The 25,786-nt window shown below is 38.0% G+C and overlaps 3 protein-coding genes across 3 annotated transcripts; 2 read left to right on the forward strand and 1 right to left on the reverse strand.

Annotated features, from left to right (window-relative positions):
• The first annotated feature begins 5,704 nt into the window (after positions 1-5,704).
• On the forward strand, positions 5,705-9,862 carry hs3st1l2 (heparan sulfate (glucosamine) 3-O-sulfotransferase 1-like 2). Its single transcript, XM_062418051.1, has 2 exons — positions 5,705-6,007; positions 8,981-9,862. The coding sequence occupies exons 1-2, from the start codon at positions 5,732-5,734 to the stop codon at positions 9,644-9,646; spliced, it is 942 nt and encodes a 313-aa protein (XP_062274035.1). The 5' UTR covers positions 5,705-5,731; the 3' UTR covers positions 9,647-9,862.
• A 6,744-nt stretch (positions 9,863-16,606) lies between these two features.
• On the reverse strand, positions 16,607-20,362 carry LOC133979537 (histone H2A.V). Its single transcript, XM_062418073.1, has 5 exons — positions 20,214-20,362; positions 19,070-19,147; positions 17,626-17,739; positions 17,393-17,522; positions 16,607-17,186 (listed from the first exon to the last, which is right to left on the reverse strand). Exons 1-5 carry the CDS (start codon positions 20,214-20,216, stop codon positions 17,125-17,127), a joined length of 387 nt encoding a protein of 128 aa, XP_062274057.1. The 5' UTR covers positions 20,217-20,362; the 3' UTR covers positions 16,607-17,124.
• A 690-nt stretch (positions 20,363-21,052) lies between these two features.
• LOC133979090 (transcriptional activator protein Pur-beta) lies at positions 21,053-24,642 on the forward strand. Its single transcript, XM_062417528.1, has 2 exons — positions 21,053-22,376; positions 22,467-24,642. The coding sequence occupies exon 1, from the start codon at positions 21,080-21,082 to the stop codon at positions 22,040-22,042; it is 963 nt and encodes a 320-aa protein (XP_062273512.1). The 5' UTR covers positions 21,053-21,079; the 3' UTR covers positions 22,043-22,376; positions 22,467-24,642.
• Positions 24,643-25,786: the final 1,144 nt, after the last annotated feature.

Consider the following 25,786-nt stretch of genomic DNA (forward strand, 5'->3'; position numbering starts at 1 on the left):
AAATGTTTTAGAAGCAATTAAAGCTATATGACAACATGGGTGGCAGTATTTTCATGTGTTTTGAGGCTCTGTTGGTGTCGACGTTGATCCGTTGCTTCACCTCTTTGGTTCAGACTGAAATATCTCACTATTGGATGGATTACCATGAAATGTGTTACTCACATTCATGCGCCCCTTTAGGATGAATTGTAATCATTGTGGTGATCGCTTAGCTTTTTTTATCGCACCATGAAAACTTTTGGAAGTTCAGCACAGAGCCACTATGGTTGTAGATTCAGTCAAACCAGATAATTTATTAGAGTCAATATTATTGGCATGGATAAGATTTTCATTGATATTGTTGTTGTCTTCTTTTAAACATACCAAATCAGCCCTTGTGATTGGCGCTATCACCCCTGGGAGAGTAAATAAACCAAATCAGGCGAGCGCAGCCTCTCAGTTCTCAATTATAACCCTGAAGTAAAAAGTGAAAGGGGATAGAAACAACCTTCAGCTCTTTTCATGATCAATTACAGGATGCTGGCCTTGATTTTGTTGATACTGAATCCAAATCTTAGTCATGACCTTCAGAACAGACAAAAAAGTAGAAACTCTTCATCTTTATTAATCGTTCTTGTCTTTAAAATGTATGGGGTAGTGCTTTAACTTATTGTAATTCAAAACATTTTGAACACCAATTATAAATATTTCAAGAAAGAAACACAAGAAAGAAGACACCAAAAACATTTTGTTAAAATAAATCAGTTCAAGATGATCCTCGAAGTGAACATTTGCCGCACCCATATCAACAAGTATAAATCACAAAAAACCTCAATCAACAGTTAATTAAGTGATGGCAAAGGTTGCAACATCGATGACGACAATGTCACCAAGCCAGGGGATAGCGCAGAAGGTCGGGGGTGTAGCGATGCTCCCTGAAGGTGCAATTAGCGCTCTGCTACAGGAACAGTGCTAGACAGGGTTCCTCCTCTGAACTAGAACATTGTTACACTAATTAATAAGTTGCACGCATCAGGCCGGCTATGGCACAATAACAACAGGAAAAGCACTGCGACAAACACAACAACAAGAACAAGGGTTTGGATTTTTTGCTCACAGCTGTTTGCAGCGTTAATGAAAAAGAAAATCCTCGAACAAAGGTCTAAACACTGTTTTAAAAGTAACAATCCAAGTCCAATCAGTTTCATCTATCAAGTAGACACAGTTTGGCTGTATTCTTCTGGTTCATGGAGAAAAATATGGTGTCATCTATGTCATTTATTGGATACTCTTCTTGTCTCCATGCCTGTCTGGGACAATGATTGGTCTGAAGTCACAGGATCATATACCTAACCCACCCTGGTGGATTATCTATTGGCTGATGCATATCTGGTGGATGCACATTATTGGCTATGTTTTGTTTGTTTACTACAATACTTCAGTTCTCATAAGCTTTACAAGAAAACAGATTTTGACCTCAAAATTGAAGACTCTCTCTTTGTAGACAAGAACCAAAATACCAAACCCTACCTTCAGAGTAGCCTCAATAAACCACAACGCAACACAGCAATAACATGCAAAGACTTATGCTACATTCTTTCACTGGTAACCAAATGGAAACTGACATTTTTTTGCCAACTCGACGGCTGAAAGATAAGATTTAAATGTAAATAAATTGCAATTCTTACCTTTTCCTGACTGGAATTAACTTTCCTGCAGCACAGTTGGACTCAACAGGTGCACAGGTGTAAATAATGCCATTAATGAAGGCTCTGCTCCACAATACCAAACACTCAGGAATTGGAAAGTGGTTAGTTTCGCCTGTGTTACGATCTGTGTTTAATGAATCAAAATATATTAAAATAGTGTGTAACCCTCAGCTGAATGAAATATGTTTCTCTTAAAGTTGATGAAAGGAACTCTGGGAAATGTAAGAGGAGAATTTGGTGCATGGAAAGCAAATTAAGAGACATACCGTATCCATATATTAGATATAACCTTAAAAATGAAATATACAACACTCTTATATACTCGAATAGGCTGATGTACTTAACGTTTCTGTCCTACTCTGAGGTTATTTGGAGGCCAAAACTTAACTGAGCTTTGACTGAAGGTAGATTTAAAGTAGCTACCAGTTCTGAAAAGGTTAAGTGAGTGGTAGATTTTCACTGTTATCAACCCATCACAATAAACTGTACTTACTAGGACATTAATTATCAATTTATTTTATTTGTTCGGGGTCATTTTAAAGGGTAGTTTCTTGGCTTTCCTTCAAGCCCAGTTCTGAGTCAGTCTGACAAAGACACTTGAGTCACTTGAGCTTTGATAAATATAGATGACAACATGAAATATGACAGACACACATTTTTAAAAACAGGAATAATCACATCACTCCACAGATCCTGCAAATATAATTTATCTATACTATCTTTTAGCGAAGGATCATTTTGGGACTTCAATTATGAGATCTTCCTGTCATGTGAAAACCTTTTACGTAATTTTTTTGACCTTATGATATAGGGAACTGTCGACCCATCAGCCTATAAAACTTTATAAAAGCCACTGAACTTCATTTAAACTTCCTGTTTGTGGCTTTAGATTGCACTCTTCATAGCTTGTGGACATTTTGTACAAGCAACAAGAGTTTATGTAAAAGAAGAAGTCCTTTCTTTACTTGGAAGCAACCGCTCTTCTCTTTTCAAATTAACTTTTCACTCTCATAACGTCTTAATAAAGCTTTCACCCAAAGGAGCTGCAGGGAGTAACGTCACCCTTCCTACTCTGTGGTGAGGCAGCTAATCAGCTCTGGTGAAACAGATGAAGATTTATGTGGCTTGTGGATCTAGGAGTTGACAAGATCCAGGGCTAAACCCAGACCTTTCTTTTTTGGGATGGATCACATGTGCAGAATTTAATTTGATTGTGTTTTATGACTACTGCAAACATAAGTATGTAGTACTTATTTTAGTCCTCATCAACAATTTCCCAAAAAGAATGCACGTATAAAATAAAAGAATAACAATAGGGCGTTAAATAAAAAGGAAAACAAACACATTACATTCATTTTTTTTTTACATTTCCATTCATTCATACATTTCCATTCATTACATTTCACTCAGCCTCAACTGAAATATCATCAGAAAGTTTAACTCTTAATATCAGATTCAGTCAGCAGCTGGTTGAAGTCACTTCAGAAAAAGTGACTTCAACCATCATTTGTAAACAGATTCAGGGCCTTTGAGAAAAACCACCACCTAGCTATATAAGTGGGTCAATGACGTTTTTTGTGTCCATGTGGTTTAGTCAAATTAAATTTCTTGTGGACCCAGCATAACATTTCTGCTTTTAATCCATTTTGGGAGATATATTAGATGATTAAGGCAAAAATGTCGAAGTGGTGTAACCAAAAAAAATGTAATAAAAAAAATGTAATTCTCAATAAAAGACCATATCAACTAGTTTGGCTTGATCTTATATTATAACTTTTAAACTTTTGGATAAAATATTTAATAATCATCATTCTTTTGTGGTTACACCATTTGACATTTTCAGCGGCATTCAGTCTTACTACAAAAATACAAAATGTACATTTGAACAAACCTGATGCTGTTTTTTAGCTAAGTACAGTCCCTTAGCTCCGCTCCTTGCAAGAGTGCTTCACTATTTCTGAGTGAACATGTGAACCTTGTATCTGTACATTTTATGGTCTACGATTATGATGATGATGTTGGCTCTTAATGTGTAGTTGATCACAGGATTTTTCTTCCTACAGCAGATGAGATCATGTTTAATGCTCGGTTTAAACTAAACCATCTTGGATGACAGTTGACTCCTTTAGTGCATCTGTGAATTTATGTCTTCTTACACTGATTAAATATTTTGAAACCTCTCCAAACACAGATTAAACCCAACTCTGAATCCTATCGCTGCATTTAAGATTCACTGCGACTTCGTTTCTATACGGTAAAAATGGTTCAGCTGAACTCAGAGGGGCGTTAGCACTCCTTAGGGATGCTTCATAACTGCATTAATTTTCAATGCATATCCTCTCTGTCTGCTTTAGATGTAGTTTAATATTTTAATATCTTCTGGTCATAATCACATCACAGCCCTATATTCTGGACCAGAAACCATTGCTGCTTGGATTGGGACTTTGTAAAATGGCATATTCGAGTGCAGGGCCGGCTCAGGCACGTGGGATCATGAAATAGCAAGTAGGAATTTATGGAAAGACTGCTGTAGCTATGTGAGAGGAACATAATCTGACTGATGCCGACACTGAATCCTGAAACATTTTAGATTTTCATTATTTTGCGGAGGGGGTTTAGTGACTTTATTTGGTTTAGACACACAGATTTTAGTGTATTTGTATCTTTCCCTTCACATTAGATCATTTTTCTTAATGGTAACCCAACTGTACTGTATATATAGAGTCATGTTTAGACCAAATGTTTCTATTTGATCACATGAAGTTAAAGTTTAGTCACTAAATTAACCAACTATGATGATCACAGACAGAATACAGCTGGAATTAATTGACATTAATCATCCTTTTTTTCTCTCTTGTTAGTCACGTTTATTATTTGGCAAAACACTTGCTATATGCCATTAGGTGCATGATAAAACTGTAATGAAAATGATTAAAATGAGCAAAAAAAGGAAAACAGTTATATTTAGACATTTTTATCTCCCTGAATCTCTATTCTATGTAATATTTTATTTAAATTTTAAAAAACGTATTCAGAAATGTAGTTGTGTAGAATCTTTCAACAAGACAATTCAAAGTGCTTCAGAATAAAACATTAAAGGCATTAAGATAAAATATAAAAGAAACATAAGACATTATTAAAAGACACATACAAGGAGTTACATTTTAAGATAAGCTAAAGTGGAACAAGACAGATAAAAGAGGAGAATAAAAACTACAGTACAGTGCAAGATATGAATCCTCACATACTGTTCATGTTCTGACCCACAGTGACAGTATTTTCTCACAAAATTAGTCTCAATAACAAACTTCTGAACCACAAATCAATCATAAAAACCTAATCAGTCACAAATAGAAAGAGTTTATTCTTTATGAGTGTTAGGGTTAAAAACAATGTAAAAAGACACTATATTATAGTCAAATGTCAATGAATCATGCCAAATGTGAAGAGTGATCATTTTTGAAATGTTAGATACATATGGGTCAAGCATGCTACAAAGAAATTGTTTTCAAAGTTGAAATATTTCATTTTTTGTGTGTTCTGGGCAAGTCATTACATTTCAGGCAATTTGGGGTCAGAAATTGATCAAATTTAACCCTGAACAGTAAGTGAGAGTTAAAGGCAGCAGCAAATGGTAAAGTCTTGATTTAAAAAGAACAGTGAACTCATATTGTTTCTTTATCAGGAGCAGTATGGCCATTATATCACTTTACATGTAATTGTACCAAAGTGTCAGTGTCAAAGTGGTAAAACAGCAAAAGTGGGCAATAACCTTTCTTTTTTTCTCTTTGCTAATAGGTTGTGCAAGTGAAGAGCTCCCTCCTGAGGCCTCCTGCTGACAACAAGCACAACCCTGTACACGTCTGGGAGCTTCATGAGTGTGTGCACATAACCTCCACCTCTGTGTGTGTGTGTGTGTGTGTGTGTGTGTGTGTGTGTGTGTGTGTGTGTGTGTGTGTGTGTGTGTGTGTGTGTGTGTGTGTGTGTGTGTGTGTGTGTGTGTGTGTGTGTGTGTGTGTGTGTGTGTGTGTGTGTGTGGCACCATGCTGTGGACAGTGCTATTAGCGCTGCTGGTGCTTCTGCTGCTGCAGACTCAGCTGTCTATGTGCTTAAAGGAATTACGCACCGGGGGTTCCAGCCTCCCTGCTGTCTCTTCTTCGTCATCCTCTCCCTCCTCCTCCTCCTCCTCCTCTTCGCCCTACAACACCACCCAGCAGCGGCTACCTGGGGCTATTATTATTGGTGTGCGGAAAGGTGGCACCAGAGCCCTGCTGGAGATGCTTAACCTGCACGCAGATGTGGAAGTGGCAAGGGCTGAGGTAAAAGATCATTACTGTCACCTAACAACTAAATTAGTCACATGATGATGATTCAGAGGTGGATAGTGTCTGTTATTCACTCAAGTACTCTACTTAAAGACATGTCTGTGTGTATTGTGTGTTGTATTTTGTGTGTATAGTGTACTGACACACTATGTAAACACACTGAAAAATTACTTATTAAAGGATATTGGTGGTGATTTTCTATATTGTTCTTACTGTCAACACATTGCCAAACCAATTATGAATTGATCCTACTTACAAGTTTTATGTATGTATCCAAAGCCTGATGAATCTTATATCTCTGTGCTGTAGACCTCCATTGTTGTCCAAAAACTGCTAAAAAGATGTCAATGAGCCACACCACTGCACTGGGTGACATGTTCCTTCATCACAAACAAAAGGCATCGTAATTTGTATAGAAACGTCTCCAAAGATTAATAACAGTGATCGCATTTTAAATCACTGGACAGTAGTCCTTTGCACGGCCACATGCTTCTATAGATTGTGTGAGAACACAGTTAATTTACCATGTTTTGTTGTGCTGCATATCACCACCTCTCGACTTTCTACTGAAGTTCTTTGAGAAATGTACAATACAGTTCAAAGACAAGAGCCAGCAAAGCTCTGTAAAAGGAACATCAGTCTTTGTGTCCAAGGAACATGTCACCCAGTGTAACAGTGTCTACAGTACAGATGAATAAGATATATCAGGCTTTGGATGAATGCACAATACTTGTAAATAGATCAATGTATTGTTTGTTGGCTCTTCACATGAGATTTGTTGACAATAAGACAATTACTAACCATATCCTTTAAGAAAGTACTGGCAAGTACATTTATTTTCTGTAATATAAAACCCTTATTTACTTACATGTTTATTAAATTGAGTTCAAATTAAAGGGTTGCCACACCATAACAAACCTAAATACAGTTATCCAATTGATTGGCAGGTCTTTGAATACAGGGGCAGAACACTTGTGAACAATTAAATCTAAATTACTGTTTTCTAATTCCGTTTAAAAAATTGATAATTATGATGGTTACTAATCAACCAAAATGCCCTTTTTCCATCTGTACCTCAAAATCTTTGATTCTTAGCTAAATATAATGTTGAGGTACTGGTACTTAACTTTTTTTGGAAACTTCTACACCACTATCATTCAGGAGGAAGCAATGTATGCGTTTCTCAATTTTACAGTCACCATGAGATAGAATCATAAGATATTACATTACTGAATTTTAAACTTCCCATCTGTATATAAAAAAGTTTGACTGGGCCATCTACAATATTAAAATCCTGTTTAAAGGTTACCACATTAATAATTTAACAATCTAAAAGGGATTATCCTATTAAATGAAGACTTTTAGTCCTGATTCTTTGGGATATTTCACTGCTATACTTGTGAACTTTAAGTAAAAGATTAAATGTGGAACTTTAAAAAGACCATTTTCCTATTGTTTTATTGATTCTATCTTTTATATAAATATGATTGGAGTACTGTTATAGAGTTTTTTGAGTTTGTCAATTCACAAACTCCAAGAGATAAAAAAGTCTTATATGAAAAAATGTAATTGGCAAACACAAACTCCAGATTGGAGATAGTAGTTTCAACTCAATTTAGTTTAATTCAACACAATTCAGTTTCAAAGTGCCGGTTTAGACCCAGTGTAAACAGTGAAATACCACAGCAAATCTGAAAAGAGTTGAAACACTCTCAGTTATTCAGACAGCAGCCAGGCAACCTTGTCGATAGTCACAACATAAGATTAAGATTGTTTAATGTAGCTCTGTCTCTATGGCAACAACCATAAATTGAGGTCGACTCGACTGGGAAGAAGTCGGCTGTTGGTCCTTCACTGTCTGTTTGTATAAGAGGCATTTCATACATGGCATATAAAAATTGGAGCATTTTCATATATAACGCAAATGAAAATTCCTTCAGAAGTTCTTCAGATCGTGTGAAAAATCTGCCGAGAACAAAATAATTAGAACGAGAACTCAAAGTACGAATCATTTATTGCAAACAGATTTGATTGAAGATGCTCTGCTCTTTGAGGAGAAGAATCTGAGTAGGAAAATGTATTCTGCTGGGAAAACTAACTCCAACAACACTTTAAACTCACATGTTATATTATATAGGACACTGAGACAGCTACTGTAAACATACATGTCCAATAGTTCTTATAGTAAAGTCACTAATGCCAAAAGTTTCCATTTGTAAGAACTGAAGGATGGATGTGTGGTGATGGAGGCAGATTGAATGTATCGGTAGAGTTTCAAAGGCCACCCTGTACACCTGTATGAATGAATATATTATTAACTGGATGGTATCAGTCAGCTGGAAGAAACCTGATGTATCATTGAGCCACTATGGCTAAAACATGAATTAAACAGCTGAGAGCCGATCAGCTGACGCAAGCATGACTTTGGTGCTCTGCCTGAACTGGTGTAATGTTTCTTTAGCAGTTTGTAAAGAGATCTGCTTCACTGATGTAGTGTAGTTTCCATCTTAGTTCCCCGATAAAGCCTGTATAGTTGTCTAACTGGCATGCATGACAGCTGTAAAGAAAACCGTTCTGTTACTAATTCAAGAGTGATCGGCCCACACACACATACTGTATCTCTGTGCAGGGAGATGAGTCAGAATAATGGTAATTTGGTGGATAGATGATGGCAGGCCTGTCTTAAGATGTTGCACATAGAGAAATCCAAATCAGGGTAGTTTGAAGTGAGGACTGGAAAGCTGGCGTGAAGGAATTGATTGGTTTGGACAAGATTGGGACAAAATAAAAAAGAGCTCAGTGTCTTTTTGGTGGAGAAAAGGCTTACAGATACACCTCTACACCTCATTCATGCCAACAAAGAAAGGTTTTCAACACCATATCATCAAGATTTACATAATAATTCATGTAAATTTGCTACTTTCTTCATCATCATTGACACTGCTTCACTTTCTGTGCTTCTGTCAGGTGCACTACTTTAACGTGGAGGAGCACTACCGCCGAGGTCTGGCCTGGTACCGAGCCCAGATGCCCTTCACCCTCCCAGGTCAGCTGACGGTGGAGAAGACCCCCGGCTACTTCGCAGCTCCCCAAGTCCCTGCACGGGTCTGGGACATGAACCCCGCCGTCCGTTTGTTACTCATCGTCCGTGACCCGGCCGAGAGGCTCGTCTCTGACTACACCCAAGTCCTCCACAACCGCATGACACGTCACAAGCCCTACCAGCCTCTAGAGGAGCTCCTGCTCCACAAGGGCCACATTGACCCTTCGTACAAAGCGGTGCAGAGGAGCCTGTACCACCTGCACCTGGCCCGCTGGTTGGAGGTCTTCCCCAGGGAGCAGATTCACGTGGTGGACGGTGACGCGCTCATTCGTGATCCCTTCCCTGAGCTGAGAAAGGCTGAGAGGTTTCTGGACCTGCCGCCCAGGATCAGTCCAAACAACTTCTACTACAACACCACCAAAGGCTTCTACTGCCTCCTGTCTGCTGGACACGACAAGTGCCTGGACGAGTCTAAAGGCAGGCCGCATGCACCGCTGAGCACCCAGGCCTTCAGGAAGCTTTGTCACTACTTCAGGAAGCCCAACAAGTTGTTCTTTGAGATGGTGGGGAGGTCGTTCTCCTGGTGCTGATCCAACAGCTATTACGGAGATATAACACCTCCTGAACAATGCCAACACATTCAGGGACTCAGAGGGAAAACAAGACTGTTGTTTGTATGTTTTAATAGGTCTGCAGGTACATGAGTGGAAAGATTTGAGCTTAAGTAAAGTCATAAAATCCTTTGTTGATGATACCTACTCAGGTATAAATGGCCAGTTCTCCAATCGTGGAGGATTCAAACTGCTGCGGCCAACACAAACCTTGACCATGACCATGCTGGTGCCTCTGTGGATGAACTCACGTGACAAAGTTATGACAACTGTGCCATACACAACAGAAAAAAACTGCTTGGTAGTGCTTATATGTGGGGTGTTTAAAAAATGTGCAGACTTTGAAGTAATGTAGAAAATAGAAGTGGTGAAACAATGGTTGAATAAAAGAATTGTTGCACTATGAACTCTGATTGCAAACAGAATCAATCACGGTTCAATATAGACAATGTCAAACAGAAATCAGTTCCTTGTTTTGATTTTTCCTAACAGATGTAAAAGGTTTGCGTGTTAGTACAAATGTTTTAGTCATCCTGTTTACTTCTTTTGTTTTACTTGGCTGACTTTTAGATGTTCAGTGAAAAATATCTATTTTTTAGCTTTTTTGAGCTTTTTTGTGTTTTTTTATTTCCATGCCAATGTAGTACTATTGCTAGTTTATGTTTTTTATAAACATCCTTCTAATAAATGTGTTCAGCCCTCCTGCCTCGTGCCAGCCTCCACTGAACTCAGCCGTAAGGTTTAAAGGATTTAAAACATCAAACATAAAGACACAGAGAGGAAGCTCTTCACTCTAAGACTATAAAGATGTTCCTTGTCATCGTCTATCTAACATGTTCTTTGCATCGAGGATCAAAGGGAGTCTTTATTTCTTTTCATCATGAAGTTATTCCTCTGAAGAAATTACCCGTGGTTTCAACACCACACTATAACAAATCACCCCTGTAGGTCACCTGCGGGGCTGCATGTGTTTGAATTCTGACTTTATTCAAAGCCAGAAAGAGATTTCTCATCTTAATGCAGTTCAGCTTGAATGTGACTATTGTGCTGCAGCGTACATTGAATGAAGCATTTGTTTGGGTATTCAGAAAACAGGGATAAATCTAAGATGAAGAGAGTACTTGCTGCAGCTGTGGAACAAATTCAGACTTACTGGTGTTACTGACAACACTAGAAACAGTGTCTGTCTACCACATTGGTCCAGACTGAAATATCTCAATAACTTCTGGATGTATTACTCGAAATGAAAGCGGTTGAATCTTGCTGACGTTTCATCTAGTGCCACCTTGAGGTTAACATTTGTGGTTTTGAGTGAAATATCACAACTAAATATGACCATAAAACTTTTCACATACATTAATTACCCTCTCAGTGTGAATTTAAAGAAGTTCAGTCGTCTTTTAAAGTTTAACACAATTGTAAAGTCAAATAGTTAATTTGTCCAAAATGTCAATTCATGACCAAATACCTGAAGAACTAATGACATGACTATTAGCCTCTGTTTGGTACTAATTAACAAATGGAAACATACTAAGATGGTGAGAGGGTTAACATTATATCCTTTAAATATCTGCTTTGTCATTGTGAGGATATTAGCATTTACTTTAAAGCACCACTGTGCAAAAGTACAGCCTCACGGAGCGGCTAGCAGCTGTAGTCTTGTTAAAAATGGATCCAGTGCAGAGTAGCACTGCCTGAGTTTGACCAGCATCCAAGTTAATTATGCTGCTGCTGTGTCTTCTGATTTTCTTACTAATTGCAAAGAAAACTTTAGGAACTGAGAGTAAAAACACACCAGTAATGATTTCTTTCAGGGTTAACTGGTGTTGTTTAATGTTGCGATGGAAATGTCTCTTAAAATCTTTTCATCAGCAGAGTATAAAGATTATATCATGAGCGTTATATTTCAGAAAACAAATATATCAGATGGTTTATGACAGATTTAATGTAAAACGTAAGACAATGTTCAAGCCTAGTAAGAACCGCCAGCAGAGAAGTTACACAAAGTTAAATTGTGCCTAAAGTTAGCTGGAAAACAGTTTAATTAATATTCTTTCATAAATAATGATCAGTAATGTGCCAAATTCTATCAGAATGAAGATTGACTTTCTTTATGGGCTGCTTTCACCCTAAAAGACCATCGCTGCTGATGTTTCAAGTTTATTTTGATCCAGAAAATCTACAGTATCTACAGTAGCACAGACATTACATGTTTAAAACAGTAAAACAGATTGAATCATAACTCTGTGTAACCCAAACTAGTTGAAGAAACATTTCTGGGTTATTACTGAAGACATTTCAAGTACACCGCAGAAGAGAATATGAGCTGAAGGCTGACCTCTGGCTGTCACCCTCCCATCATCCTCAAGAGACGACTGTAAAGACGGAGCGAGAGAGAGAGATGTAAGAATAAACAAATGATTCGCGCTCTTTGAAGATGTGAAGCAGCTGCGTCTTTCATGTGTTCCCGCAGAGCCTCGCACTTGTGTGGACAATACATCTGATGTCACATTTAATCAGAGAAATGCATATTTTGTAGATTTTTTTTTTCATCTGGTGGGTTCCCAGGTTTCATAACCAGCCTTCTCTTGACCTGAGAGTGATTTTCAGCGTCGGCTTTTTAAAAGGAGTAATCTGAAGGATTCATGATCTAGTTTGGTGTCGTGTTTGATGCTAATTAAGCTTTACTTCTGCTCAGTTTCTCTCAGTCGAACAGAACGGGTGCCACATTGTCATTATATTTTATGTTATGAAGCGCTTCTGGTGCTGCTTCTTTCTCCGTTCGGCCACAGGGGCTAAACCACTCTTCATGTTGTGACTAATCAGTTCCCTTTGTTGAAAACACATCTTACAACTACTGGATGGATTGCTATGAAATTTTGTACAGATTTCATAGTTCATGAGGGGGGTGAAGCCTACTGACTTCTGTGATGCCCTGCGTTTCCCTTTAGCGCTAGGAGGTTTACATCTGTGTTGTTAGTGAAGTGTCTCACCATCTGTTGGATGGATTGCTGAAACATTTGGTGCAGTTAACGATGGTGTCCAGAGGGTAGATCCTAATGACTTTTCATCCAGCACCACCAGCAGGTCAAAGTTTCTACTTATCCAGTGAAATATCTCAACAACTACTGGATGGATGTAATTTAAATTTTGCGCAGCCATTCGTGTCTCAGAGACATAAATATGCATTATCGGATTGTTTGACCACTTAGGGTCAGTGGAAACATGTTATGAACACAGCACTGACATACATGTAATCACATTGTAATTCTTATGCTTTAGGACATATTGGAGTTTTTTTGGTTGCAAAAACATTTGTGGTGGATGTGCACATCCAAGAAAAATAATAAAAGAAGGTGCTGGAACAAACAACAAATGCAAGTAAGAAAGAAAAAAAGTCAGCACACTGCAGCCCCCAGTGCAGGTAGATTTATTAAGATATCACCAGTGTGACATTTCGTCCTCCAGGTTCTTTTCAGACTAAAAATCAACTAGAAAGTCGTCATCTTTAATACACAAAAGGCCCAGGTCACCTGACTGGGGATTTTTAGTTTCCAGTTAATAATATTGGTGGAGTTAACCTCATTTCCTATAATTAGTTTATAATAAACTGTGTAAAAATCATTTTTGATCCCACATCCATTACAGCATTAATCGTGCAAAATCATGTTGAAAATTAACTCAATGAAAGTGGAAAATATGAATTTATTGTATTTTTACAACAGTTTTAGGAAGGGAACATGTTTATCCTCTATGGTATCAACTACGATTTTTTTTTTTTTTTAAATCTGACATTGCACAAAAAACTAAAAATGCCTCAAAATCACTATTGGAGCAGGTAGTGTACAGTGAGTTTGTAGAGCTTCTTCTCTGAAAACAGCTGTCTGCTGCAGCCAAAAATGACACTATGAGAGCAGTGAGAGTGAACCAAAACAGTAAAGTATTGCATCAGACAGCTAAACAATGAGCTGAAACTCAATACAAAGCTGTATAAAGCTGAGTGGAGCTGCAGACATTTTGAATTATAGTATTTTGCATGCTGGCTCACTGTCACACTGTCCCTGCTTGCTGAGACACTTGAACAGAGCCATTGTTAATATTATTAGTAACACCTGTGCTTCCCCCACTGTGACAAGTCAAAACTGTCAGCTGTGAAGAAAAAGCCTATTCTGATGTGTGTTCATCAAAGCAGCATCTGTCATTACACATCGCCATGTGATACATCTAAGAATATCGATTATAGTTGCTTTGCACAGAGCTGAAGCAGCAGGTTTTAGCATTTCAGAGCCATTACAGCTCTGAGTCAGACATGAGCAAACAATATGAGCAAGTCATTTTCTTTTCAATGATCATCTTTCTGCTCCTCTCACCCTCAGAGCTGCAGTCTCCATTACTCATCTCTTCCACATCATTTGCAGCTCATGTACTAAAGATATTCTCTGACACCTACATATACATTCATATATGGCTGAAGTGATTATAAAAAGAAAGAACTGCTGCAATAATGAGGTCATTACAAGAGAGTTTGAAAATGCTTGCAAATTGTTTAGTCATAATGAATTAAACTTTCAAAAATCTCTAAGCAGTTTGTGTTAGTATGCTTTGGTTAAGCTCAATGATTTCCTGTAAATTATCTTGTTTTTTAATCTGTTTTAGAGAATTAAGCGTTCATGATCACTGTGATCCTTCAACTGATGTGAATGCAGAAAAGAGGATTAGCTTTGAAACTATCAGTACATTTTAATATATCTTGGTAAAAAATTTACCAATGTTGTTCTTGCACTCTGTAAAAAAAGACTGTAATATTAATCAAATTGAAGTCTTTAAAGGTTGAAACTCAAACAAAAAATCCTCCCGGTGACACAAAAGCAATACTAAAATGCAAACATGAAAACTAAACTGGCATATTGTGTATCAGTCTTGAACTTCCCGAAATCATGAGTGTATTAAAAAAGAACAAATCCCATAAGAGAAGTGGCTGAACTGTCTTTGTTCACAGTAGTTAAATGACTACATGAAATCGGGAATGTACAAGACGTTTAGATAATTAGATTATTTGAGGCATGTTCTGTACCTTTCATCATCTTGTAGGGAAGGTGAGATGCTTTCTGTACTTCATAATCAACAGCTGCCCACACATCAGCTCTCACTTTAAGTCTGCACACCACGGTTCATCATTGTCACGTTCACGTTAACTTGTGTGCAGTTTTGGGAAGGTTATTTTGGAAACGTAGTAGGTTACAGATTACTAGTTACCTTATTTCAAATTTGTAGTACTGAAGTACTACAAGTACTACAAATTATTGTATTATACTACAAACTATTTCAATTACTTAATCAAAGTAATGTAAGTTATTACATTTGATTACTCTTTAATTACTTTTCTAATTTTCTAACCAATGATTTCAGCTGTTAGGGTAAGTGTACCCATTAAGCACCAACAGTTCAGCTGTTTTTCATGGATACTGACATGATTTATAAGGGAAATCATTTCTTATAAAGCAAGATTTATCTCTCATTTGAAAATGTATTCATTAGTTCATTTACATTTAGATTTGTAATATTGTGAAATTTTAACATTTTTCAGGTGGAGGCTTTAAATAAGCCCTCACCCTGCACTGTATATTATATGTCATTTTTTGTACCTTTTAACTTGTGCAAACTAAACTAAACTAAACTGACTTTTCTTAATGTGACCCACAGTATACAAAAAATGAAATTAAGTGCATCATATTTTATTTTTGTGCAGCTGATGCACATTTTTATATATGCTAATGCATGAATTTGAATCTAAAATCAGTATTCAGTAAAAAAAAAAAAAAAAAAAAGTTCTCCTGGCCCTTAAAATAGTGATTGTGAATGTCTTTTTAAAAAATAGGATTAAGCAAACAGAATAATTAATCAAACATGTATTTATGACTGATGGGGAATTTATGTGAATAATTATGAGAACATGAACAGTATGTAAAGTATGTAATACCAAACTGCACAAGATGTGATTCTCAACTACAAATCAGTTATTTGTGACATATTCTCTGCTATTGATCTGTTGGTTGAAGGCAGATATTAAATGTATCTCAAGTATTCCAAGAAAGTATGGATGTTGTGAATGTCAGTGGCTCCCTCTGCTGGTAGTCTGTAAAAAACCTGCAAGACAAATCCTGCTGGTGAAACTATGAGTTAAGTTATAATTTACCTAATCAAACCCATTTAAAACCCTAAACTGAGGTGTCTGCTTTCTAGCTTTAAATCTGACATGAATTCAATTTTCAACCAGGTTGTAAAATGCAGAAAAACCTTTTAAATTAAATCAACCACTCCTCGTTATTTTTCCCCCTTAAACTAAAGACACCTTTAAATTACTGTAATCTAAATATTTAAAACCTAAACTAAGAAATTTGTTTTGTGTATTGTTGGACAGTCCTACCACCTTATAAGACTCATACGATTCATAAAATGTTGAATAAATTCTCAAAGTAGTGTTTTGAAACCGAGCCAAAGATAACATACAAGGGTATTTATTCAAAGATAATATATGCAAAGTCATTTCCCTGAACACATAAGCTTTTAAAAAAGGTTTCTAACCTCCATCCTTGAAAAGACGCAACGGACTTTAGGTCAGGACATTTCAGTTTGTGCATACATTTGGGTACTATATAGGTACATGTTTAAAGCACTGGTACGGTTCAGATCTGTCAGATTATCCTCCAAAATATCAAGACACCAACTATTTAGTAGTGATATGTATTTAACAGATGGCAGGACATTAATTCCACAGTGAGGCAAATAAAATAAAAAAACTGCGGGATCAGTGACGCCTGACCGCAGCAGCCGAGGTTCACACTGCGAAATTTCAAGTTTAAACATTTTTGCAACTGCTATAAAACATCGAACACATAACACTGTAACAGACGGTTTGCAATAAGATGTTACCAATGATTTTTCATTTTTTTGATGTAAAAAATTCAACTTTTAATACATCGCTATCATTGTGCAGTTCATAATATTACAGTAAGTCAAAAGGAAGAAAAAGCACCATCTCACATTTAGCTTTTGTTACCTAATATGCTGTCCAAAAAATATCTCCTTAAAAACTTGTATTATAGTAAATATTGTAACTTCAAGGAAATAACCACAAAAACAAGTTTTATATAAAAAATGGTTTTAACAATTTCTTTTTTCAGTATAAAACATAACAGAGTCTGAGGCCAATCAAACAAATTCACTGTCAACATTTGTAATAATCCCCAGTCAAACGTTCTACAATAACATACAAAGGGTTTTTTTTTTTCATTAAGGGAGTTTTCTGTAATTTTTTTCTAGTTATGGGAAAATATAACAACACAAAGTCTAACAATCACTCTTCGTTTGCTATAATATTAATAATAAAAAAGAACAAATGTGAACTCCTGGTCCGATCAAAACCCAAGCCCCAAAATTTCTGGTCAACATGGCATCTATGCAGTCTTCTGCTGGCCCTTCTTCCCAATGAGGGATTTGTGGATGTGGGGAATGACACCTGCACACAAAAACACATCGGTGAGATTACATGAGATACAGACATGGGTTAAAGAATATATCTCTGCAGAGTATGTGGCACAGAATAAGCAGACCACACTGACAGCAACGTGATGCATATACAATCACGCAATAAAGACATAAAACCTTGATGTCAGATGGAAAAGATTTAACAGAATTAATGTGTTTGCACCAGACTGAGCTCACCTCCTCCAGCAATTGTTGCCTTGATAAGAGAGTCCAACTCCTCGTCACCACGGATGGCCAACTGCAAATGACGGGGGGTGATACGCTTCACCTTCAAGTCTTTGGAGGCGTTTCCCGCCAACTCTAGTACCTGATCACAACAATTTGGAGGAACAGAAATGAGTGTAAAAAGCAACGTCTCACAGAAAAAACACACCGCTAAATTAAGTGATGTGACAGCTGATCGGGCTTACTTCAGCGGTGAGGTACTCAAGGATAGCAGCACTGTACACAGCTGCTGTGGCTCCTACACGGCCATGGCTGGTTGTGCGAGTCTTCAAGTGCCTGTGGATACGACCCACGGGGAACTTGGAGGAGATGGAGAGAAGAAAGATGTTTGAGTGAAGCAAAGAGGCAAACTCTTTGTTAATAAAACGAGGATGACACCTAATTAGGGGCCTGACTGATACTGGATTTTAAGGGCCGATGCCAATACTGATAGATATTAGGGAGTTAAAAACTCGGCCGATAATCTTATATATACACAGAATATGGACATAAAAAGTAGGGCTGGGCAATAAATTGATATTATATTGATATGGTGATATTTTATGGATATCGTTTTAAGATTTTGAATATCATGATATAGAAAAATGTGTTTTTTCCAACTTTTAAAAGCTGCATTACAGTAAAAAATTTACTTTGAGCTTAACAAACTGTTCTATTATCTGCCCTTTATCCACTTAGTCGTTATATCCACATTACTGATGATTATTTATCCAAAATCTCATTGCGTAATATTTTGTAAGAGCATCAACAGTCATCCCTATAATACTGTCAAAATATCGATAAAAGTATTTGGTCAAAAATATCGTGATATTTGATTCTTCCCATATCGCCCAGCTCTGATAAAAAAGGACATTTTTTTCAATGTGGTTATAAAACATTTGACGTGTAACGGAGGCCATGATATTTTACAGTTTAACTATATTTATTGTACTTAATGACTGAACTAATAAACTTCCCTGGAAATTTAATAATTATAAATGACTATAAATAATAAAACACATACAACAAAAAACAGGTGTATAAATTAACCCTTACATACTGTTCAGGGTCAAATTTTACCTTTTGTTGAAATCAAAAAGCTGTAAAAACACCTGCTAGACATTTCCTAATATGATCCACAGGGTACAAAAAAAAGGAATAAAATGCATCTTTTTAAAAATCGTGTGCAGCTGATACACATTTTTATATGCAAATATACAAATGTACCTGTGTTTATTAAAAAAAATGTAGAAAATCAGTGTTAAAATGTGTTGTTGTATTCATCATATTCTATAAATTGTTGTCCTGGATCATAAAATAGTGATGATGAATGTACCCCCCCCCCCAATAAGATTAATCAAACATGTATTAATGACTGATGGGGAACTTATGAATGTGAATTGGTGTAGAGACTATGAGTCAAAATATGAACAGTATGTGAGGGTTAAACTTGAATTAAGAAAAAAAAATATATAAATTAAATGCCTATATAACTTTTAAAAAATACATCATCGCATATCAGAGTACATACACGCCGTTACTGATACCTGTGACAGGCAAATACCTACCGATATATCGGTCTGGCTCAACACATAATAATACATGCAATAGATCGTAGATTAGCCCTGAAGAAGTTTGAAGTAACTGTACCTGTAGTCCAGCCCTCTGGGAGCGTGACACTGCTTTCGCCTTGGCTTTGCCACTGTCTTTCCCTGCTTTGCCACCAGCCTGCAAAAGAAGTAATTTGAAGAAATTTAAGATAGTAAAAGCTATACAGAATATGAAACTAGACAAAATGTATGCTGAAATATGTGATGCATGCATAAACCCTGCACACAAAACACAAACACTGCTTCATTTACAAACTATTGGGGGAGGAGTAACAGTGAATAGACTGCTCAATACTAAAAAAAAAAAAAACGTTTTAAACAATGTGCTAGACTATACATATACAACAAAATAGCACTGATCTGTGTATAAATCATGCATGCATGTATGTGTGCACAAGCAGCCCCTGGTTTAAACTAGTATCGCTTTCCCGCCAATCACAAATAAAACATAACAAATCACAGGCGGCAACGACAACGGTTACCGGAAATGTAACACTATGCATGAAACTTGGCAACAAAACGATTTTTTACAAAAAACAAAAAACAAAAAAAAGAGAGGGAAAATTGCACAAATACACATACAGATAATATAAATAAATACCAATGCTGACAGCCATAATAACCCCAAAACAAACAAGTTTAAATGAGAAGATTAACGATTTTTAAAAAGGCTTTACTATCATGTAATTTAAAAACATATATAAGTCACGTACACATTTTTTGAGATGTGACCCACACTCGTATTTTTACTTTAATGAAAGACGTGTCAACAAATAAATAATAGCTAACTAACCTTCCGCTAAGCCAATGAAACAGCTCAGTGTAGCATGCTAATGGTTGCTAAGCTACCTTTCAAATGAGACCAAGTAAAAAAAAAAAACATTCTAATGTTACTATGCATCAGTGTTTTAAAGACCGTGTGCTAAAGCCTCAAGTGCACACACACACACTATTAATACTTTAGCAAATATACGGTTATTATAGCACTGAAGGAAAAGACACTAAAAAAATGTACTTCCCACATACTAAAGGTTAATGCTAACGTATTAGCTGACAGTTGGTCGGATTTCCACAGTTATAATTCAAAACAGCACTTTCAACAGTTGCACAATAACTAAACAAAAAAAATAATATGCCGAGATCCCGTGTGGGCGCGTTAAAGCACCAGTTAAAAGCGCACATACCATTTTTCCGTCTCGTTATTTGATTGTAGAACTGAGTAAAGATAGCAAACTAATTTCGGGCTCCCGAAAGCAAAGAAACAATAAAGCCCCTCTCGCAAATCTTTTCCATGCGACCCCACGTGGGGAGTCCGCACTGTCCAATCGCAGTGCGTGTTGTTGCTTCGAATCTGGGCTTTGACCAATTGCCGGGCGGCTTGCAGAACTGTCACCCATCCCCCACACCCTAAGATCGCCGTTGCCTGCCTTTTGCGCACGGAACCAACAAGTAGGCGGGACTCTCTCGCTCTGTGTGTGTGTGTGTGTGTGTGTGTGTGTGTGTGTGTGTGTGTGTGTGTGTGTGTGTGTGTGTGTGTGTGTGTGTGTGTGTGTGTGTGTGTGTGTGTGTGTGTGTGTCCTTACAGGGGCATCCATCCCCAAAAAAATGTACAAAATACATAATCAGGATGCCGTTAACTCTTTAATTTCAGTACAAGGACATTTATGACTTCTTTAAACACAAATACTGTTGTGCTGACCGCACCGAGAAGCTACTTTATGTCAACCGTTAATGCCCTAACGGACGCATGTAGATATATACGTTAACCATCGATGATAGTGACGTAGGCAGCCGTTATGGATTGTAAATACAATATATATACACTCGAATGTCATCCAGAGGGCGGTGACGTTTCATTGACAGGCAGGAGAATCGACCAATGAGAACGCGAGCCTGTTATCAGATGTTCTAGTTGACAGCTGAAGTGACCAATCAGAGCCCAGAAAGCAGCGTTCGGGTTTCCTCTACGTCCTCACGCAAGCAAAAGGGGAGGAGGGAGGGGTAGGGGGTCAAAGATACGCAGAGAAACGGGCTGCTGCTGGTGGCGAAGATGGCGGATGGGGACAGTGGCAGTGAGCGCGGTGGCAGCAGCGGCGGTGGCGGTGGCGGTGGCGGCGGAGGGGGTGGCGGTGGAGGAGGCGGAGGTGGCAGCGGGTTTCAGCATTACCAGCGGGAACCGGAGACCCAAGAGCTGGCGTCGAAGCGGCTGGACATTCAGAACAAACGCTTCTACCTTGACGTGAAGCAGAACGCCAAAGGCCGGTTCATCAAAATCGCCGAGGTCGGTGCGGGAGGCTCCAAAAGCCGGCTGACCCTCTCCATGTCAGTCGCCGCAGAGTTCCGCGACTACCTGGGCGACTTCATAGAGCACTACGCCCAGCTGGGGCCTAGCACCCCGGAGCAGATCGCTCAATCATCCGGCGGGGATGACACCGGGCCTCGACGGGCCTTGAAGAGCGAGTTCCTGGTGCGGGAGAACCGTAAGTACTACCTCGATTTGAAGGAGAACCAGCGCGGGAGGTTCCTCCGCATCAGGCAGACGGTCAACAGAGGCCCCGGCTTCGGTGTAGGAGTAGGTGGCATCCCTGGGTCTGGCATGCAAGCCGGGCAGACCATCGCACTCCCGGCGCAGGGGTTAATAGAGTTCCGTGACGCCTTGGCCAAGTTGATAGACGACTACGGCGGCGACGAGGAGGATCTGTGCGGTGCAGGAGGAGGAGCAGGAGGCTACAGCGAGCTACCCGAGGGCACCTCCATTATGGTGGACTCCAAGCGCTTCTTCTTCGACGTGGGGTCCAACAAGTACGGGGTTTTCTTGCGGGTGAGCGAGGTGAAGCCCAGTTACAGGAACTCTATCACGATACCGTTCAAGGCGTGGGGCAAGTTCGGGGGAGCGTTCAGCCGCTACGCCGAGGAGATGAAGGAGATCCAGGAGAGGCACCGGGACAAGATGTACGAGAGGAGAACCGGAGGAGAGGAGTCAGAGGAGGGCGACGACGTGGACGACGACTGATGGAGGAAGAAGAAGAAGAGAGAAGAGTGGTTACATGTGTGGTTTGAAGATGACAACATGATGCAAAAAGCCTGGAGATAAATACATAGAAACAAGAGAGAGATGCATGATATGATGAAAAGAACTTTTAAAAATGCTATTAAAAAAAAAACAGCAGGAGTAAAATTATATATATAAAAAAAGTATATTTGACTGAAAATTACTGTCTATATAAGAGAATCATGTTCTAAAAAGTTTAGGTGGATTTTATAGCTAAAAATTGAGTGCGGACTGCAGTAGTCAGCTCCTGTATGAGATTCCCCATTGATTTATATATATATATATATATATGTGTGTATGTATATGTGTGTGTATATATATATATATATATATATATATATATATATATATATATATATATATATATACACATATAAAATATGAGTCCATTTGATAACCTCAAACATGTAGCCCAGCAAATTAAGTTTGACAGTGCTCAAGACACAGCAGTAGGTCTCCAGTCCCACTTCCGAGCTGATATCTAATTGTAAGAGCTCACTTGGTGCTGACCTGTAGTCTGTGTGATGATGATAATAATAAGAAGGAAGTGTGAAACATGCGACATACTCAAAAACCAGCAGGTGCGTCAGTGGGAGTGAGACGGAGCGCCTGCATCACTCACCATGGCTGTGTGTGTTTTTCGTCTATAAAAGATTTTTTAAAAGAGTGACCTGTAAACAAACGGCTTGCCCCAGACAGACCCACAACAACACCCAGAACCTCGGTCTCAGCTATAGAAGGAGGGGGGGGCATCCTTGGCATCGCAGGGCATCCACTCAGCTCAGCGATGTCCCACAAGGTGATCTGTTACAAGCACACGACTCATTTGGATTCTCTGGACAATCCAAATGAGTCCAAATGACCTCCCTCTCTCTGCCCTCCCCCCTCCTCCTCATCCCTTCCTTCCCGTCCCTCCCTCCTGGAGCATCCCTCAGGTGCTGACCTCCTGCTCCAATAGCTGAAATGTGGTGATGCCTGCTCACACGTGGCATGTTGTGTCTCAGGGCTTGGCGAGTCCCATCCGTAATTTTTTTGGGGGTGTGTGTATATCAGCATCACCTGTGCCTGCACGTCATTCTTAGAGAGGTTCTGGGTGCAGATCTGGTCAGCCGCCAGTTGCTGCAGCCGAGACGTCTGTGGCAACTGATGACGTCTCAAATGATGCAGGGCCACGTTTGACCCCCCTGTGACCCTTTTTTTTACTCAAAGGGGATGCAGTGAGCTCAGGCCTCTCTAATGGCACTAGTCACAATTTTTCAAGTTAACGCTTAATATTGCCGGGCTTCAAGGGAATTTACCTTGTTGACTTATTTAGGGGTGCGCCATTTGGATCCTTTAATCTTGAACTCAGACCATTAATGACTGAGGCAATATTCAGTCTGATTGTAAGAAAAATTAGGTGCTTTGGGATAACAAAAACCCAAAAAAATGGGGTGCTGTACCTAAAGGAAAAAAAAAAGAAATAAAAATATATACTGGAAGAGATTTACTTACTAAAAAAAATCAAGTATAGATAGAATTATTTTTCAAAAGAGATATATTGAAATATGTCTTTAGAAATATGAGACATTTATTAGATAATGCTGCCTTAAAGTGGCTTATTTAAAACACTAAACTTGGATGCAACTGTCCAGGATGATATTTCATACCTGCTTTTTTTTTTTTTTTTTCCTAACATTTCTTTTATTCCTTTTAGAGGAAAAGTACAACAGCAGATTGATAACAAGAGTATGTTATAGCAATTTCTAGAAACAACTTCATTGAAGTAGTTTTTTTTGTTGTCAGCGAACACTCAGCACTCCAGTTCACTTTACAGAGCATCGAGTTGTCCCCTCGTTTCAGTCCACCCGTTTTACCATGTTTTTGTCCATAAATTGGCTTTCCATCAGTTGCCATACGACGCAAACATTTAAAAAAGCATCTGCAATTATCTACATTTTTAGTGCTCCTTTTTAAAATAAATATGATCTTCTTTTTTTTTGCATGCCTGCTCTTGCGGAGCTGCCTTGTGTTCTTTTTTCTTTTCTTTATTTCTTTCTTTTTTTGCATACTGATTGCTGTATGATGGTATTTATCCATATTTGAGAAGAGCGGTTTTAAGTTTTATTTCTGTATTGCAATGGAGAAGGAAGAAAAAAAACAAAAAATTAAAGTTTACTTCTACATAACGATGATGATGATGATAGATTAAAAAACAACAAAAAAAGCCACAAAAGTTCCCACGCTTCTTTTGGGGGGAAAATGTCACTTTCATTGTCCCACTTCCCTTTTTGGTGTGTAAAACCTCTCGTTGAATTTTTATTTTTACCCACTTCAACACAGCACAGAAATGCCATATGAAAAAAATAAAATAATGAACACCTGGGAGCAATAGTTTTTTTTTTCTTTTCTATTGATATAAATATACTATATATATATATAATATTACACATGAGATTGAACTACATCCTTCTTCCTGTACTGTGTTACGTGAAATGGCAGCTGTTTCAGTCATGTGTGTTCTGCTGTAATATTCTACCAAGTTCCTTTCAACGAGAAATAAAAAAGGTTTTTGCTCAGGAGAGGTGTCGTCTTTTTATCCTCTTACGTGCTCTGTTCCACCAAGGTGTTACCAACTGGTTGTAGCTTATGGCTCTTTATTTTAACTCCTCCCATCTTCACATGCTATTTAAAGGTTATGAAAATACAGTAAGCAACAAAATAAGGTTGGTTTTAAAATGATTATTTACTTTTTGTTTGGGAAATGTGAAAAATAAACAATACTGTGTACTAGCTCGTGATTTCCTGCAAGTTCAACGCTTTAGTTTGACAATAGCAACAAAAACTGAAATCTTAAGTCCACTTTTTAGCTTTCTCCAACATTTGAAAAGTAATGAAAAATACAGTAAGCAAAAAAAGTCTTTAAAATGATTAATATTTCCACTTTGTTTGATTTGATTAAAACATCCACAATCACTATTTTATGGTTCAGGAGAACATTTTATAGAATATGATGAATACAACATATTTGAATGCTGATATTTCTATAAACAAAGGTAACATTTGGATGTTTGCATATATAAAAATGTGTCTCAGCTGCACAAAAATGTAAAAATGCATCTTATTTACTTTTTTTTGTATATTCTGGGTCACAATAGGAAAAGTCTGGCTAAAATAAACGTGTATGTGCTGTATTTACAGCTCTCAAATGTTAAATTGGGTCAGATTTGACCCAGAACAGTTTACAAATGTGAAAAATAAACTATACTTTGTGTGATTTCCTGCAAGTTTAACACTTTAGTTAACAATAGTAACAAAAAATGTAATCTCAAGTCCACTTTTTAGCTTTCTCCAACTACATCTCTGTAAGTTTGTAAGAGTGAAACAGTGAATAAAACATTTCCACACCCAACTTCCAAAGCAGGTTACTGTTTTGTTTTTGTTTTTTTTAAGTGGGACATGATTTTATACAAAGGCAGTTTACACAAGCAGTGTTTTCAGTGCTTTTACACGCTGTGATTTTCTAAAAGCACGCTCATCGTGACAGACAGGTGCGTCGACATCAGAGCGAGAGCAAAAGAGCTTTAAACACGCCGACATGTAAACCTGATGTTTGTTTCATGTGAACAAAAGACGTCACAGATCAGATCCTCCTCTGAGGTTGACGGTGTTTCAGTGACGTCGCTCGCTGTGATCTTAGCTTGGTTTCTCCATCTATCACACATG

The sequence above is a fragment of the Scomber scombrus genome, chromosome 4 (assembly GCF_963691925.1).
Source record: "Scomber scombrus chromosome 4, fScoSco1.1, whole genome shotgun sequence".
NCBI lineage: Eukaryota > Metazoa > Chordata > Actinopteri > Scombriformes > Scombridae > Scomber > Scomber scombrus.